The sequence below is a fragment of the Euprymna scolopes genome, chromosome 40, assembly GCF_053919585.1.
Source record: "Euprymna scolopes isolate OS-2025 chromosome 40, ASM5391958v1, whole genome shotgun sequence".
Taxonomy (NCBI): domain Eukaryota; kingdom Metazoa; phylum Mollusca; class Cephalopoda; order Sepiida; family Sepiolidae; genus Euprymna; species Euprymna scolopes.
Genome location: NC_136521.1, coordinates 15,474,370 through 15,491,897, shown reverse-complemented (window position 1 = coordinate 15,491,897; position 17,528 = coordinate 15,474,370). Strand labels below are relative to the sequence as shown.

General features: G+C 34.7%; 1 protein-coding gene across 1 annotated transcript in view; it reads right to left on the bottom strand.

The window, feature by feature from the left end:
- LOC145265391 (S-crystallin SL20-1-like) overlaps window positions 1-17,528 on the bottom strand; it is a 31,993-nt gene extending 14,465 nt beyond the window's left edge. Inside the window, exons 1-3 of the mRNA XM_080121207.1 lie at window positions 17,354-17,528; window positions 13,490-13,585; window positions 12,308-12,423 (exon numbers count right to left, since the gene is read on the bottom strand). Coding sequence (XP_079977333.1) covers window positions 12,308-12,423; window positions 13,490-13,585; window positions 17,354-17,486 — 345 coding nt within the window. The 5' untranslated portion in view covers window positions 17,487-17,528. The remainder of the gene's footprint in view (window positions 1-12,307; window positions 12,424-13,489; window positions 13,586-17,353) is intronic.

Below are 17,528 nucleotides of genomic sequence, written 5' to 3'. Positions count from 1 at the left end.
CATCAGCAAGGATCAAACTCATCACACCAGCATCAACAGTTTGGCGCTCTACCAATGATCCACGATGGATCGCCATTTGAGTGCACGTTTTTTTAGCGCTTTTAAATTTAAGATGTGCTATTATTATTAATAGCGATATTAACAGCTTCAAAACGCTCTTATTTATTTATTAATTTTTATTTATTTATTTTTATTTTTTCCGCTACCTAAGCGTTTTAAAGAGCTATAAGCTCTTTTCGTTATGTATGAATATATATATGTGTGTGTATGTGTGTGTGTGTGTGTGTGTGTGTGTGTGAATGCATCGCCCCTTATTTTGTATGGAACGTGTTTTATTTATTTATTATTATTAGACATGTGCATAAAATATATACGTTTAATAACATGGCTATATATATATATATATATATATATATATATATATATATATATATATATATATATAGCTAGATATGTTATATATCATTTTGAAGCGCGTTTTTCGCTTTATTGAATCTTGTTATTCGTTGCAGTTTGTTTGTTTTTTTTGGAGGCTTTTCAACAGCATGGACAAAATTAAAATACGCGCAATTTTCTTGTTCCAGTTCAAATTAGGCCGAAAAGCTGTCGAGAAAGCGCGTAATATCAATGATGCGTTTGGCCGAGGAACCAGAAACGAACATGGACACAACGTTGATTCAAGAAATTTTGCAATGGTGACGAGAGCCCTGAAGATGAAGACAGTCGCGGACGACCGACTGCGGTTGACAACGAGCATTTGAAAGCCTTAATTGAAGTCGATCTTTGCAAAACCACACGAGAAGTTCCTGTTGAACTCGAGGTCGACCACTTAAAGCAAATAGGGAAGTCAAAAAAGTTGCATAAATAGGTGCCGCATTAATTGAAGGATAATTTTTTAAAGAAATGTCGTTTAAGAAGCCTTCTACGTTCCTTCTGCGCAACAAAAACGACCCATTTCTCGAGCGGGATGTGACGTATGATAAGAAGTAGACCTTTTACGACAACCGACGACGTTCGGCACATTGGTTGGATGCTGGAGAAAGTTCCACACCACTTCCCGAAGCCGAAATTGCACCGGAAAGAGGTTATGTTTACTGTTTGGTTGTCTGAGGCCGGTCTCATCCATCACAGCTGTTTGAATCCGGGTGAAACAATTACGGCGGAGGAATATAGCCGACAAATTGACGAAATGCACCAGAAGCTCAAACGTATGTGCCCGAGATTGGTCAATATGGCAGGGGTCAATTCTACTCTATGACAAAGCTCGCCCGCATTTTGCTCAACTGACCCTGCAGGAGCTGAACGAATTGGGCTACGAGACTCTGCCTCATCCGCCATATTCTCTCAACCACCGATCATCAATCATCTCGAAAACTTCCTGCTTCAAAAGCCAAGATGATGCCGAATCGGCTTTCAATTACTTCAACGCTTCCAGAACTCGGGATTTCTATGCTAATGAGATTAATAAACGTGTTTCTCGTTGAAAAATGTGTCGATTCTAATGGTTTTTATTTAAATTAATAAAGTTTATTATGAAAGGAGTTATGATCTTTTGAAGTTGAACATCAAACGAGGAACTTTTGTTTACACCAACCTAATATATATATATATCATTTACGTGTTACCATTAACGGTTTCCCGTTGTGTTGGGCTTGAAACCGATGGTACCAATGTTTTCCTGAACTTCTTTATAATTAATAAAAAAATATTTAGCTCTTATATTGAAAAAGGTTTTCTTTGTAATCGAGCACTTTGTCAGAACTCTTTCCCCAAAATACAGTAAACAAATATATATATACTAGCAAAGATACCCGTGCTTCGCACGGAGCTTTGTTGCGCACTCGGGTATCAAAATCTGTGGGCACCTTTCCAGTAAGTTGATGTTGTAAGAGCAACGATTGCATAAGGTGATTAACATTTTAACTACCTCTTGTAGTGACTGAAATTCAATCAGGAACTTCACAAAACATTTTCATCAAAAAGGAAGGTTACTTGATGTTACATAGTAAATTTTTCATTGAAGTAATTTTCAACTCTTGCTTAAATTTTATCTTGCACATTCAATACTAAAAACTTACCACAATCAGATCATGTCAGTTTTTCCTCATATCCATTTCTCGAACTTTTCACTGAAGAGCCTCAGGGTAAACTACATTTCTGCTGCTTTGATTTGGAGCCAGAATGTAGAGTTTTTCTGAACTTCCTGTCCGGCTGATGGAGACGTAGAACATACCGTGACTGAAGCAGTCTGATGTCAAGTCTACGCCAATGGTGTTAAATGTCTGACCTTGACTTTTGTTTATGCTCATTGCAAAACACACCTTCACAGGAAATTGGAGTCTCCGGAATTTAAATGGAAGTTCTGAGTCCGATGGAACTAAGGGGATCCTTGGCAGTAGAACGGTTTCGCCTTTGTAGGGACCACAGGAAATGGTGGCCTCAAGTACATTGGTGTGCAATCTGGTGATAACACCTCTGGTTCCGTTTGTTGTTTTTGGCGGTTCCAAGGATCGAAGAATCATGATTGGCGATCCAATTTTGAGATTTAAAATGTGTGGAGGCATTCCAGATATCTCCAAAGAGTTTAAAAACTCCACAGGGTAGTGAACAGCTTCATATTCATTAGTAGCCGAATCAACTGACTTGTATTGCTTTGTGTCTCCTGGAAATTCATTCATTATTGAATTGTTCAAATGATTCACATTGCTGTTTAATGGCGAAATAATAGCCCTCTCAGCAAGCCAATCCGGTGATTTTCCATTGTTTTGCAGGTCTGGGTACACTTTGTCTTTCAGTTGCTTCTGATTACCGACACATTTACCAAGCGCAGTTGGAATCTTAATTGTGTCAGGTGAAGAAGTGATAGGAAACTGACCATTACCGATTTGGAGAAGCAATTTTGAGAAGTCTGCTGTAGCTGTGTTATCAGAGATATAGGCTCTCATATTAGTAGTCAGTCTCTTCACTATAACGTGCCTCCAGAGATAGGATTGTTTCAAACTTGCATTGACAATGTTAGCCCTTGTGCGATTTTTAACCACTGGGAGGATTTGACGGAAATCACCGCAAAATAAGGTTGGAATGCCACCCATGGGATTCTTGTTTCCTGTGATGTCTTGCAGTGTTCGGTCAATTGCTTCATAAGCACTCTTGTGCGTCATTGGGGCTTCGTCTACAATGATTGCAGAGGTGTCTCTAATTACATTTGCCAAGGCTGAGTTACCAGTAATTTTGCAAACTGGCTGATCCATTCGATGAGTATCCAAGGGTACTTTAAAAGTGCTGTGAAGAGTGCGGCCACCTTGTAGTAGAGTAGCAGCAATGCCACTGGATGCTGTTGCAAGCACAATCTTTCTCATGGATCTAATCTTTGCAAGGATCAAATTGATTACAAAAGTCTTGCCCGTACCACCTGGAGCATCAAGAAACATCATGTTTTTGTTCATTTCACCTTGTGCTTCCAACATTGCCATGAATGAATTGTAAACTTCTCTTTGAGAATCGGTCAGTTTTTCTTGCATATTTTTTGCTTGTAGGGAAAGTTCTTCAAGATTATAAGTAACTTCACGTTGATACTCTCTCGCGAGTCTTTCATCTCTCCCTTGCGTTGGTGCAGGTAATCCATAGCTTGCCAATGGTTGACCGCACATAAGGAGAACTTTTTCTTCAATTAGACAAAGAGTTTTATTGAAGATGTCCTCATTAAAATCTGCTTCTGGATTGTTAACTTCTTGCCTGTATCTGTGAAGAATGTCTTCAGATATTACATCACGAAAAGCCATCCAGATCTCAAGAGGATTTCTTGGCTCACAGGCTGTTAAAATTATCACAAATAGGCTTCGCAAATTTGAAGGTGATTGAGTGGCACTTGCCTCTCCTACTGCTTGATGCAAGTGATGGTCATTTTCTAGAAGGCCTCGAGCAAGGCACGCTGCTCTGTATGTTTCAAACACCTGACCATTGTATGCTCGCAAATTTTGAAATGAAGTTGGACCAGCAACCTCATTGAGCAACAGGCGTAAGAAATAACACTCCCCTGCTTTTGGACTAATCGTGTAGATTCTCCCAATGCATGGTGCCTTCCATACATCATCATTTTCAGTACCTTCAACTTGTACCCCACGCATTCTTCTCATCCGTTTCTTTGTCGATTTGTTCCAAGTGTAAAACTCAGGGACTTCTACGTATTTGAGACCCCTTGCAAAGTCATCCTCATGGCAGAGTTGAAAAAATGGTGTCAAAGTTGTGGCAGGCGGTGGACCTTGGGCTCGTTCCAGAGCAGTATCAGCTGAGAACATGACATGCTGCCCATTTTCAAGATGAACAGAAAGTTGTACAATTGGGGGGAAATGTTCATGGATGGGATGTTCCAATATCCTCCAGGCCGCCTCTGAACTGCCGACATACCTTGCATTCTGGAACTGCTGGATCTCATCCACAATGTGACTTTGTACTTGGCCTTGTTGGTTAGCTGCTCCATCAGTTCTTTGTAGTTCAAACACTGCTTGATCACATCCTTTATTCACGTATTTGAGGACATATTTGATGCTTTGGATCGAGCTGCAAATTTCTACGTTAATGTGAGCGTTGAACTGCTGAAGGAGGACCTTGTTGTACGGAACAATCCACTGGTTTGTTATTTCTTGATTAACATACCGACCATTTCTCTTCATCCTTATTGTACCAGTCTGGCCTCCATCTTCTGGTTTTCTTCGCCTGTACTTGGGGTAAGAGTCTTGGCCTTGCTCGGTACACTGAAGAAATTCTTTTGGGTATTTTTTGGAACATTTGTTGTCAATCGTACATGGACAATTTGGATTAAATGGTCCACAAGGTCCATGCACCATATGTGCCATCACTTTAGCATGAAGATCAGGATCTTCCTCTTTGTCAGGGATCTCTGCAGATATGCAGAGATCCATTTTTTCTGGTAGAAGTTTGTCCTCTGGGGCCTGCCAGGTGAGGATGTGTGCATGCAGCAGTCCTCTTTTTTGATATTCAATACTGTACAGGAAAGCCCTCAACCTGCCAAATCCTCCCTTTTTAATAAATTCAAGTAACTTTTTTAGCTTCTGCCTGAAAACCCTGGCAACAATATCTGGACGATCCTGAGGGTCTTGCCCTTGAAGACAATTTTCTGTAATTTCTGTCCACTTTGGATTTGTTGTGAACGTGATGAAGAGGTCGGCTCGGCCCATTCGCCGAACATATGCCATGGCATCACTTTGACGCTCAAACATGTATCGAGGGCCTCCTGTATAAGTTGCCGGAAGAACAACTCGTTGACCAAACTGTTCTGGATTCCCATCCTCCCTAAGAATTGAATCTCTCAAGTTGCTATAATTGTCAGCTCTCAGGGTCTGTTGCTCACGCCTCAGGAACTGTAAACGTTCTGTTTCAATCTTGCAGTACACATCCACCAGCCATTGTTGAAATAGCCTTCGGTACCAGAGAAAATAGTTTCCAGGCCGAGTCATTAAATGGTACGAATAAAATTGCTGTTGGGTAACTTTTCGCCCATTGGATGCCTTCATGTAGATGTTGTAAGATGGAGAACCATAGGGGTACATTAACGGGTACATTAAAGTATCGTAGAGGGGATGTAGTTCGGAGATCCATTTTAATGTATCATTTCTAAAACGCAAGACAATATCCCGGTTAGCTGTTGGTTCATTCTCCATTAATATTCCAATCTCATACGTTGTTGTTGGAGCATTGAATCGCCGTGGATGCTCTTCTTGCGGCCTTCGGTCTTCCCTTATGACAACTTTATGTTCTACCAAGTGTTCTTCTTCAATCCTCTCCTTTGTTGTTTTCAGCTGACAAATGAAGCTGTTGTTCTCATGTAAAAATTCAGTCAGACTTTGGAGAATGTCTCTATTGAGTCTACTGTCACGTCCCCGATTATGTAGTTCCTCTTCCAGACTATCCAAGAAGTAGACTTGAATAAACTTTGCTGTTTCATCTTCAGGTGGTAAAAGACTCCCAATCTGGTGGCAAACCTGGCCTCGAATTCTAAAAGAAGGATTCCACCCATGTACTGCCACAATTTTGTGACCAAATGATGTCATTGCAAAACAATTGTTATAACTGCGTAGATTTTGCAGAAAATCTTTAGAGATGGGACCATTGCCGGAGAGCAAATCTTGAAGCAACTGAGGCAGTGGTGGAAAGCTATCAAGCACAACTTTGCCAGAAGAACAACAACAACCAGGGGTTTCTCCTTTAAATTTTACAGCTGAGCAATGTTGACATACTTTGTCCATTTTTCCTATATCAGCTGTAGTGAGAGAGTCATTTTTGTTGTAGAGCAATCCTTTTCTATTGCAGTGTTCTATTTCATGGTGTCTCAAAGCAGTCATTCGTTGTCTAGCTGCCTCGTTTTCTGTCAATTGCTGGGGCAAAGTCATACTCTCTCTCCATGCAGCCTCTCGTTGTTGCCCTTGGTATAGGCGAAAGCTTCGTTGGGTTTCCGATTCATTCTGATGTCGTTGAGCCACTCTCAACTGACCTTGTGTACGTCTACTTACCTCATATAATTCATTCGATCGTAATATTGCTTCTCTTTCCAGTGCATATCTTTGCCTTTCTTGAATTTCATCTTGTGATGAATTTAACCGCCTTACAGCATGTCTAGTTCTGTCAGCTTCACGTTGGGTTTCTCTTTCCAAATCTGACAGTCTTGCTCTCCTTTCTCTTTGACGTATCCTGTTAAGTTCTAGACGTCTTTCTCTATCTGAATTGTTTTCATTGGAGCGAACTGCAGCAACTCTTAGTCTATTAGCTTCCAATCTTTCCATTCTTTCTTCCTCACTTTCGTTTCTACTTCGTTTGGGTGGCATAATTTCGGTTTTAAACGGAATTGTTTAACGATATTAATGATTGTAAATTAATTAAGCGTAAAGGAAATGTATACTAACTGAAATGGACGAACTATAAATAATATTTCTGAATAGTACAATTATAAACAATTATATTGTACCTATTTACTATGCCTCCCCACGGGACAGAGTTAGACACCAGGGTCGTTTTTTAACGTGGAGAAAAGGTACAAAAATAAAAATTGTCTCAGTCGTGAAGGATTTCTCCTCCACCGAAAGAGAACAAGAAAATGAAGTGCAGCATCTGAAGAACAGATACTACACTTTGATCTTGACCAAAAGGAATGAATAAAAGCGACCTACGTGTGACTCATTACTTCCGGGTGTAAACGTCACAGTCTAAAAGTAATAATTAAAAAAAAAAAGTAAATGTAAAATAAATGTAATACCAACTTAGGTTAACTAAGTAAACAGTACAATTAAAACAGTTCTATTAAAACAAATAATTACTAAGATCTATGTAATTGTTAGTCTCATTGTTATGGTTTTAAAGAAAAAAATGTGTAAAAAAAGTTCTGCTTTTGTGAGTACGTGTATTTCTTTTAAATTACATAACCTTTTTATTTTATTATTTATATCTCTTTTAAATTTATATATTTTGTTAGTAAACTGGAAGAAATTCAGTTGAATAAAACCTTGTTCGTGTTCTTTACGTTAAACTCATATTTTTATAAAAGGTTCATCCGGTTTAAAGAAAGCACTAAGTTTAAATAAGACTGGAAATAACTAATTCAATATATAAATAGAAAAATGAAATAAATATAAGCTTTAAGTCTTAAGATAGTAATAATCAAAATGTAATAAATTATTTGTAGTTCAAATCTATGATAAGACAGGCTTTCGAAATAGGCTCGACCAGAAAGATTAAATTGGAACGAAATTATAATCTCCGTGCCATTTTCAAAACAACCCCACAAAAGTAACGATATCCTGCAGTTGGTTAAAATGACAACGTTGGTTGTAAGAAAAATGTAAAAGAAAATGCGCTTATCTGTTTATTTTGACCTGTTTTATTTAATTAAAAAAAAATTGGCTATAACTGGAAGAGAGCGTTATGTTTTGGGGGTTGTTTAAAAAATAGAATGGAAATAAAGTTAGTTCCGTTTTAATTGTCTTTAATTGCGGCAAGCGCTAACAAAATCGAAAAATCACTGTTTACATTCGAAATGTTAACTTTTATAGGTTTACAGGTTTGCTGACAAGGCTGGGGGTGTTTAATACAATTATTTTACTAAATTGATTTTTTTCATTTAAAAATAAAATTATTTATTTTTTAATAAAGTTTTATTTTAAAATATTTGTTTTTGTTTATTTATATAAAATTACGATAGTTGAATTGTATTCTTTCAATTATATTGGCAAGTAAAATATAAAAGATTAAAACGGAACGAAATTGAAATTTCCATTACATTTTTAATACAATCCCAAAACATAAAGCTTTGCTCGCCAATGAATGTTTTGATAATATACGTAAAGTTAAATAAATCGAATATAAAATTAAATGAAAATATATTAAATAATTAAATGTTAAATAGATTTTGTAAATAGTACAGTTGAAATGATTAGAATATTTCCAATATGTAATAAGGTCGAGGTAATTAGTTAAAGAGATTTAATATAATGTGATATGCAAATGAGCATAAGTCATTCGATATGGGGGTGGTTTGTAGACTAGTATATAATGAAATTAGGCATAGATTCTTATGTCTCCTATAACAGAAACATCCTAAAATGGGTTCTAATGTTTCTCTACCAGGAGAGATTTACCCTCTTACCTCCTTTATATTTCGTTGATGATGGAGAGCTGTACACACAGACAGAAACACACGAACCCTATTACTTTATAAAGATATAGATATATATATATAATACTAAAACACTGTCGTTCTTGTTTGTTTGCTTGCTTAGTTGGGCAATATCCTCCTCCTCCTACTACTACTACTACTACTACTCTGCCTCTTCTTCTTGCTACTACTATTACTTCTCCTCTTTACAACTACTACTACGCCTAATCTTCCTCTTCTTCTTCTTACTACTACTACTACTACTACAACTACTACGCCTCTTCTTCTTTATCCTACTATTACTACTACTGGTTGACATCTATTTTCCCTACTACTACTCTAAACAGAATGACTCATAGAAATCTATCTATATATTTTTTTCATTTTAATATACTTTCATAGAAATTTATTCTGTTATGTCACAAAAAAAAAAAACTATTTTCTTTACGTCACAAGTGTTACGCTCGTACATGAATTCCACAGCTAATATAACATACTGACCCAACGGGTCAAGGGTAATCTAGTATATATATATATATATATATATATATATATATATATATATACATATATATATATATATGTTAATATATATATATATCTTAATATATATATATATATATATATATATATATATATATATATATATATATTAAGATTCCACTTTTTTTATGTCGTACGTAAGATCTTGGTAAGTTGTTACCTATGCCGTCTCAACTCTGTTTTATCCAGTATAATTGAGGAAACTAGCTTCTATCAACGCTGATTCCTTCTTTTTCTCACATAACACAATATCACTTTACTAGCACAGTTTTTTTATGAATAGGAATGGCATAATCATAGTGGATGACGTCTGACTTATTTCCACCTGTTTTGTCTTGTATCTGTCCTAGGCACTTGCCGCTACATACGATGTTCAAAGCAAGCATCTCCACACATTACACAACAATGTGACTGTTCTCTACTTGTCTGATTCATTTTATTTTAATCAAAGTTCTCAGAAATCAAGGACCCCTTTCCAGGGTCTAACACTTGATCTCTATATTAGATACATAGATATTCAAATATTTTATTAAAATTATTTTTACCCCCCCCCCCTAAAAACTTAGCTATTAAAAAAGTTAAGAACATAATTTCCCTCGTCCTAATTTACCGGTAAAATATGATATAGTATATCTTTCTGTGGTCTTTTAGCCTTACTTGATTCTGACACAATAATCGGTCTAGTCAGGCAGAGCATACAGGTTCGTGCTGTTACTTGAGGTAACATCACTTGGAGAAGGTCCACCTCCTCGTAAAAGCCGGTGTTGGTTAGAAATACGGTGAAAATCTTATTAGGACTACTAAAATATGTGATTTGAATATTTATCTAGAGTTTAATTGTAACAAAATTATCATAATATCAGGTTAACTTGACAAACCGCTGTATAGACACCCAAAGAGAGCGTCTCGTAGGCATTCAAGTTCTCTCCAGCAGGCACTTAAGTTCTCTTTATGAATGGTGGCCTTTGTTTACTTGTAAACCAATGTTTTTGCTATTGGCGATTGACAGTGGGATAAACAACATGGCCAGAGAGAAAGGTAAAGACCGAAATAAATCTACAGCACAAGAATATTAGAGATGGCGATTGTCTTTACATAAATACCTGTTACAGCATGAATTACTACAAGTTTTACTAGGTAAAAAGTGTGACCACTAGAGAATTTGCTTTCTAAGTCGGCTGACAATGACAAACGTGCCAAGTCCACTTCTAGACTGCCATCAAATCAACAAAAATGCATTCATTAAATGAAATCGACAAAACAGCTCACTGAAGTTATATGAATAAACCTCCAAATTTGAAACGACTGTGTTATTTTATTCCTAAACAAATATCGTTCACATGCTCTGGTTACTGTCGTAGAAATACCGGTTTCTTTTCTGTTTTAATCACTATAAAAATGGATTAGTTAAATAAGAAGAAATTGCAACATTTATTAATTATAATTGATAGCTGATAAATCAAAAATAAACAAAATAAAAAAAACTTTTTCCAAATGCAAGAAAATTTTATTTTATATCAACATTATAATTTTTTTTTTTTTTTTTTTAACATTTTATAATATTTTGTCGATATCTATCCATAAAACAGTCCATAAAAATACAATCATTTGAGGCCCCTAGCGTTGCTCTGCGGCTTGTAGTTTCGGGAGAGATAGAGTTTGAAAATATGGAGACAGACAAATGTAGTAAGTTATACATATATAATATAATCATACGCTTAAATATGATATTTTAATTTGTCCAGATTTCGTATATATCATTAATGAGTCATGATTTCAAAAGTTAAAAAAAAATTGTGTACCATCAGTTAGAATCGAAACCAAAAGCAAAACTGTAATATTCAAAGCTGGTGATGTTACCACTATACCAATGTGACACGCTTATGAACTAATTAAAAATTTTCAGTGAAAAGCAATCCAATATGACGGGTCCCCCCCCCTTTTTTTTGTATTTTACTTCAGTAAACTTTAAGATATCAAGGGGCGCCTTCCTGGAGCTAACACTTGATTCTGTTATGATTTAAATTTATATCCGAGGGCTCTTTTAAGAATAGATACTGTTCCCTTCATGGCTGCTATCTGTATTTCTTCCAGGGATTGCTTCTAAGTATCTATGAAGATTCTTTTTTATTAAGCCAGTTGCTCCTATCAAAACCGGTATAATGTTTATTTCTTTCAGAGATCATGTCGTTTTTAGATCATTTTTTTAGGTCCTGATATTTTGTTATATTTTCCCGTTCAGTTCTATTAAGTCCGAAATCATTTGGGACTGTGACATCGACAATGAGTGGAGTTCTTTCAGGCTTGTTCCATATAACAATATCTAGTTTGATGGCCTTGTCTTTTATGTATCTGCCTGCCTGTATGTCTTTGTCACAGAACACAGTCCACGTGTGTGCTTGCTGGTGAATCATTACTTAATAAAAGTGTTCGAAAATAATATATCTTACCATTAACCTAGAATCAGCTGCCTCTCCCCAAAATTTGAATGAGTGTTAACATCAGCCATTTTTGCTGGAGTTTAATCGATTATGTTAAAGCGATCGATCGCTATTTTTAATGCACTCGTGTCCGGCTAACTAGAAGTGACTATAACATAGATAATAAAAGCTTACATCTACTTTCAACACTTTAAAATTATACAGGTCGGTTAAAAATGATTTTTTTTACGTTTGGTAAAAGTTGTTTTGTTTGTTTTTGATTCATATACTATGCGACAGGATTCATTTGTCATGTCCATTCCAAATAAGGCATATTGCCACTTGTCCCTAAGGGGAGCATATTTAGATGAAATTGTCGATATGCCGGCCCAGACTACATCAAAATGTATGCATGGCAGTATAGTAAAAGAAGCAGGAAACAGGGAGGGAATTCCAAAACGCAGCAGCCTGAAGGAATAAAAATAAGAGTAGAAGCCTTTTAGGCATCTAAGGACCGCCATCGTGAAGAAGTGGGATTTTGTTGCAAAACGGGTTTGTCGGAGGTGTGTACGTCGAGGAGGTACAAGTGCGATGAATTGAAATAACTAAACCAGTGATTAGTTAAGTACTAATAAATATATTAATGGATCGATATTGGTAATGTGATTGATAGACTTACCCAGAAGCGGCCATTCTTGGCGTGGAAGTACCTCATGTAATCGTGAAGAATTTCATAGAAGCAATCGCAAATGTAATCAACTCTGAACATGTCCATGTTGTTCTTGCCATAGAAACCTGTGAACAGAGAGAGAGAGAATCATAACTTATAAACTCAATTTCTAACTTAAGGCATGGAATACATAGCGTTATCATGTCACATTTTTTTTCCTTTAGCAAGGTTGTTGTTGTTGTTGTTGTTGTTGTTGTTATAAGAACCGTTACAGACAATTCACTAAACGAACATAATGTAACGAGCTAAATAAAGCATTTCAAGGTAAAATTTATAACCAACAATAAATGTTAGATGCATAAATTCTGACTCAGAAAATAGCAATTTTTCCTCCTTTGTCAAAAAACCTCGTGAGAATTAAAACAACAAAATAATTAAAGCAAGAGTCACGATGCTGCCTGAAGTAAACCAATCACCTATGTTACTTTTACACCTATAATATTTTTAAATATTCATCGGGAATGTGAATTAAAATAATTAAATAAACGATACAGCCAAGTCTGCTGCAAATAAAATGGGTTCCCTCTACCGAGATAAAAGAAATTCCTACACCTACCCGTCTTCTATATATCTACAAATCCACCAAATGCCCATCCATAGAGTATTGTTATCACATATAACCTTGATCACCAACTACATGTGATCTATTTTTGTACAAAGTTTAAAAAAGAGCCCCTAGCACAGTACACCCAACACTGTCTTCTCTGTCCCATCTCGGTGTTATGATTTCTCATGTAATGTATTCCAACAAATCTACCACACCTGTACCTCCCACAAAAATTGCAACGAGCGTTAGAAAAAAAATCCTACTCCTTTCCCGTAGATGTCCGAAGATACGGGACAGCATTCAACTCTAATAGTTATTAACTCGGAATGTTTTCTTCCGTTAGAATTCGCTTCTTGGTCCCTGTTTAATAAACTGTACCAAGTAAAGAAATTTTAATGTAATGTAAATAAATATCTCGCAGCACAACACGCCACTTATGATTCGCCTTTTAATTTTGTAGCCTGATCAAATTATTCACTTACGTCTTCGTGCCAATATACATTTGTTTGAGATAAATAAAAGTAAAAAGCAAAAATAAAAAAAAATAAAAAACTACAAGAAAATTACTACTTAAAATAACTCACCATGTTCTCTGGCCAAATACCTTGCAATGGCCATGGTTTCGGGCATCTTGTTCTGGCCATCGATGTCCAAAACAGGGACGCAGGAGCTGGGCATATCTTGAAAAGAAAAAAAGAAGCCGTAAATTGAAAAACCTGATACATAAATTATCTTGTAAGATTTTAAAAGTTAGCTATATATAGCATTGAAGTTGATACACAAATATTTGATTCCGACTAGCCAATTTAAACATGTTATGAAGTCTAACCACAATAATTTTAATATAGAATTATTCTAAATTATGATTGAGAAATCGAAATGAGCAAATGAATAATATAAAAGAGTTGACTTCCTTCCAACTATAATTTTTATTTATTTTGTGTATTAGTTTAAAAATACGTAAACCAATAAAATGAATAACTTTTCTCTCACTCGAGCTACGACGATTATATATATATATATATATATATATATATATATATATATATATATATATATATATATATATATATATATAGGAAGACTGAGTTTTTGTATCCATGGTAAAAAGGAAGAGGGAGAGAAAATATTCGATGGACGTTGAAAAACAGTTAGATAAATAAGGAGATAGAGTCGGCCGGCTAGGTTTCACCATCACTTTTCAAAGCCGAATCAAGTTTATTTTATTTTATTTTATTTGTTTTGTTTTGTATATAAACGACTAAAATAAAATCCAACTATCGAAAAAAAATTGGAGAAAGACTAAAATAAATCTTTGTGATTATTGTACAATGGAAAGGAAATTCGATTCGGCAAGGAATACATTTTTTTTTCCTAATAATATTTATTAATAAAAAATAAATAAAAAGGTAGCGGATATAAATAAAAAAATAACGGCGTTTCTAAGTTGTTAATATCGCTTTAAAACACCAACAACAAATCTTATATATATATATATATATATATATATATATATATATATATATATATATATATATATATATATATATATATATATATATATACCAGGTTAAAAATACTCCAAGGCGAAAACGGAATTACCGAGATTATTAAGAGTGTCCAATATGCTATTATTTCAGACTAATGGTCGGTCAAAACAAGAAATTTTCGTCAGGCAACTTAATAAATGGCTGTTTCCATAGAAGAAATCCTTCCTCAACTACATACATAAACACACACACACATGTACACACACACATACACACGCGCACACACATATATAGAGAGAGAGAAAGAAAAAGGACCAAACCGTATTATGTGTTCATCGACGTTTCGTCTTTATTTCGAGACTTTCTCTGGATGAAATGGAGACGAAACGTTGATGAACACATAATACGGTTTGTTCCTTTTTATTTCTCTATTTTGTCGGAATACTATTTCCATTATTTTCATCAGATATATATATATACATATATATATACATATATATATATATATAAAATTTTTATTTATATAGGCAAATATAGTTGCTGCACTGAACACGATAATGTTTCGGAGCAATTGGTTTATTAAAACCCAAAGGCTCTTCGTCAGGCAACATAAATAAAGTTTATCCACTATTTATCGTAACATTCTTAATAATTTCGTTTAATTCATGGGCTTTATCTCCTGAATACCTTTAACTTGGTATACATATGGTATACATATATATCAGACCGGGTTTTTTTGGATACGAAGTCGATTACTACTGTCGGTTTGTGTACAGAAAGGTAAGATGGTGGAAGAAATAATATAAACTCTTTAAGGTCATCTCGTCTGACTTTCTTAAGAAAAAGATACTTTTAATACGATCAGAAAAACCCGTATCTATTCGGCTACCATTAACCGCGTGAAATAAGGTTGAATTTAAACATTTTAATTTTAAATGTTCTTTATGTCAGTCAGACAGTGATCTAATCGTTATACGATGATCTATGCATAAGAGTTAAATTGACCAACTTTATTCAACTGAAAGTGCTCAACGATAAGGAACGAGTTTGTTAAAGGGGCTGTCATAATATTTTTTACTGTAATAATTAAATACCTACAGACACTATATATACATATATATATATATACATACATATATATATATATATATATATAAATTTATGTATGTAAATTTTATGACTCGAAAAAGTTAATCTTCAAATATAGAATTTTTTTATTGTTTGAAAACAATGAATAAAATTTAATAAATCTATTTCCTTAACCCATGAGTTTTCGATGCTTATTCATCGTCTCAGATAAAAAATATTAGCAAATGTTTTTATTGGTTTTCACCTTATTTGCTAAAAGCAATACACGTAGAAAATTAAAGTTTTTACAACATTTTAGATACATAGAATGAGGGAATTGGATAATGAGGCAGAAAAAAGATGTACTTTAAATCCAAAATGAATGTTAAATCTTGAAATGGAAATTCCTGATTGTAAGGAGGTAAAGAGATCTATGGCATCTTGCAATCAATGGATTTGCATAGCAGTAAATATATTTCATTTTATTAGTCTCAAGTATATATATATATATATATATATATATATATATATATATATATATATATTTATAAAAGTTACAATAAGTTTACTAAGGTAATCAAAATGGTAAACTTAAAATATATTATAAATATTAAAGAGTTAATATTTACAAGTAAAATAAACTCAGCCAGATGTAAAAAGCTCAATAAAACCAAAAAGGAAATAGAGCTTATAATATTTAATATATTTTTTTAAGCCTTCATTTTTTTGATTCATCCAGCCTTGACAGACGTGTTTTAAATATTATCTCTAGTGCTTTTCTTTTAATGATTTGGAATTCATTCCATTTGCGCTTTTTTCCAAGGAACTCTGCCTTTTGGATGATTTTGGACCATTTGGAATTTACCCATTTGATTGAAATTTTAAATTCGACCGTTTTGGATTTTACCATTTTTGGATTTTTACCCTTCACCGGACTATCCATTCATGTGAAATCTTTTTATTATTTTTCTTTTGCCTCCTGTTCCCCTTATCTAACCCTTTTTTAACCAAGTAAGATCTTTGACTTACTTGTAGTTTCATTAAATACTTTTATATGCAAAATCCGATCCTGCATTTTGCTAATTCCTTCCCTCTGATGAGAAGGAGAGTATTTCTTCGAAACTCCGCCGATTAAGGACTATCCACTTATCTTGTGCTTCCTTTTTTAAAATTAAATATGTTTTTAACTCTTTTTCAAGATGTCTTTTAACATATTTTATTAATCATTTGTAAATATATATATATATATATATATATATATATATATATACAGAGAGAGAGGGGGGAAGAGAGAAAGAATCAGGGAGAGGCTATGCGAATCGAAGAGCGGTCTCTGTATTTTTAATGAAACAATATTCTTAACTACTTATTTGTTCTCTAAATTCTTTTCACCTCGCTTAAAACAGCAACAATAGCAGTAACAGATTAAAATTTAATCTACCATTTCTGTAGTTAATTCTTTCGGTGTATTCGAAACTCTTGTGTATGTAATTGACATTACTGCACATCAGATCTCAGCGCGGCCACTTCCATTGAAGTGTCGAGGGTGTTTTTAGGTATATCGGCAAAACCAACTTCGAAATCTCGTAGCAATAACTTTCTCTTTTTATTACTATTTCTTGCTCACAGGAGTGACGTTAATACACTTTATTCCATAAATATTTTCATGACAGGTGCTCGACTGAGCTTCAATATACGCCCACCTCCCGTAATACATACAAAACAAAAGCTTACCCAGCCACAATCACTGTCAAAAAGTGTCATATCTCTCATACCTAAACGAAACTTTCCCGCGAAAAGTATATTTCCGAGAATGGGCCGATTGTTGAGCACTGTACTGCTGTTCTGCTTCCCAATTGATTATAACATGGACAAAAAAGTAAGACTTACCATTCCTGTATTTGTCCCATTCGTTGAATTCGAACCTCTTGTCAGTGTATTTGACGTCGGCAGCGGCCATCAACATACGGCAGATCTCGGCACGGCCGCGGCCATTGAAGTAGTACAGGGTGTAGTTAGGCATGTCGGCTTTGCGTTAAGAGAAATTCAACAAAGTTGATCACAG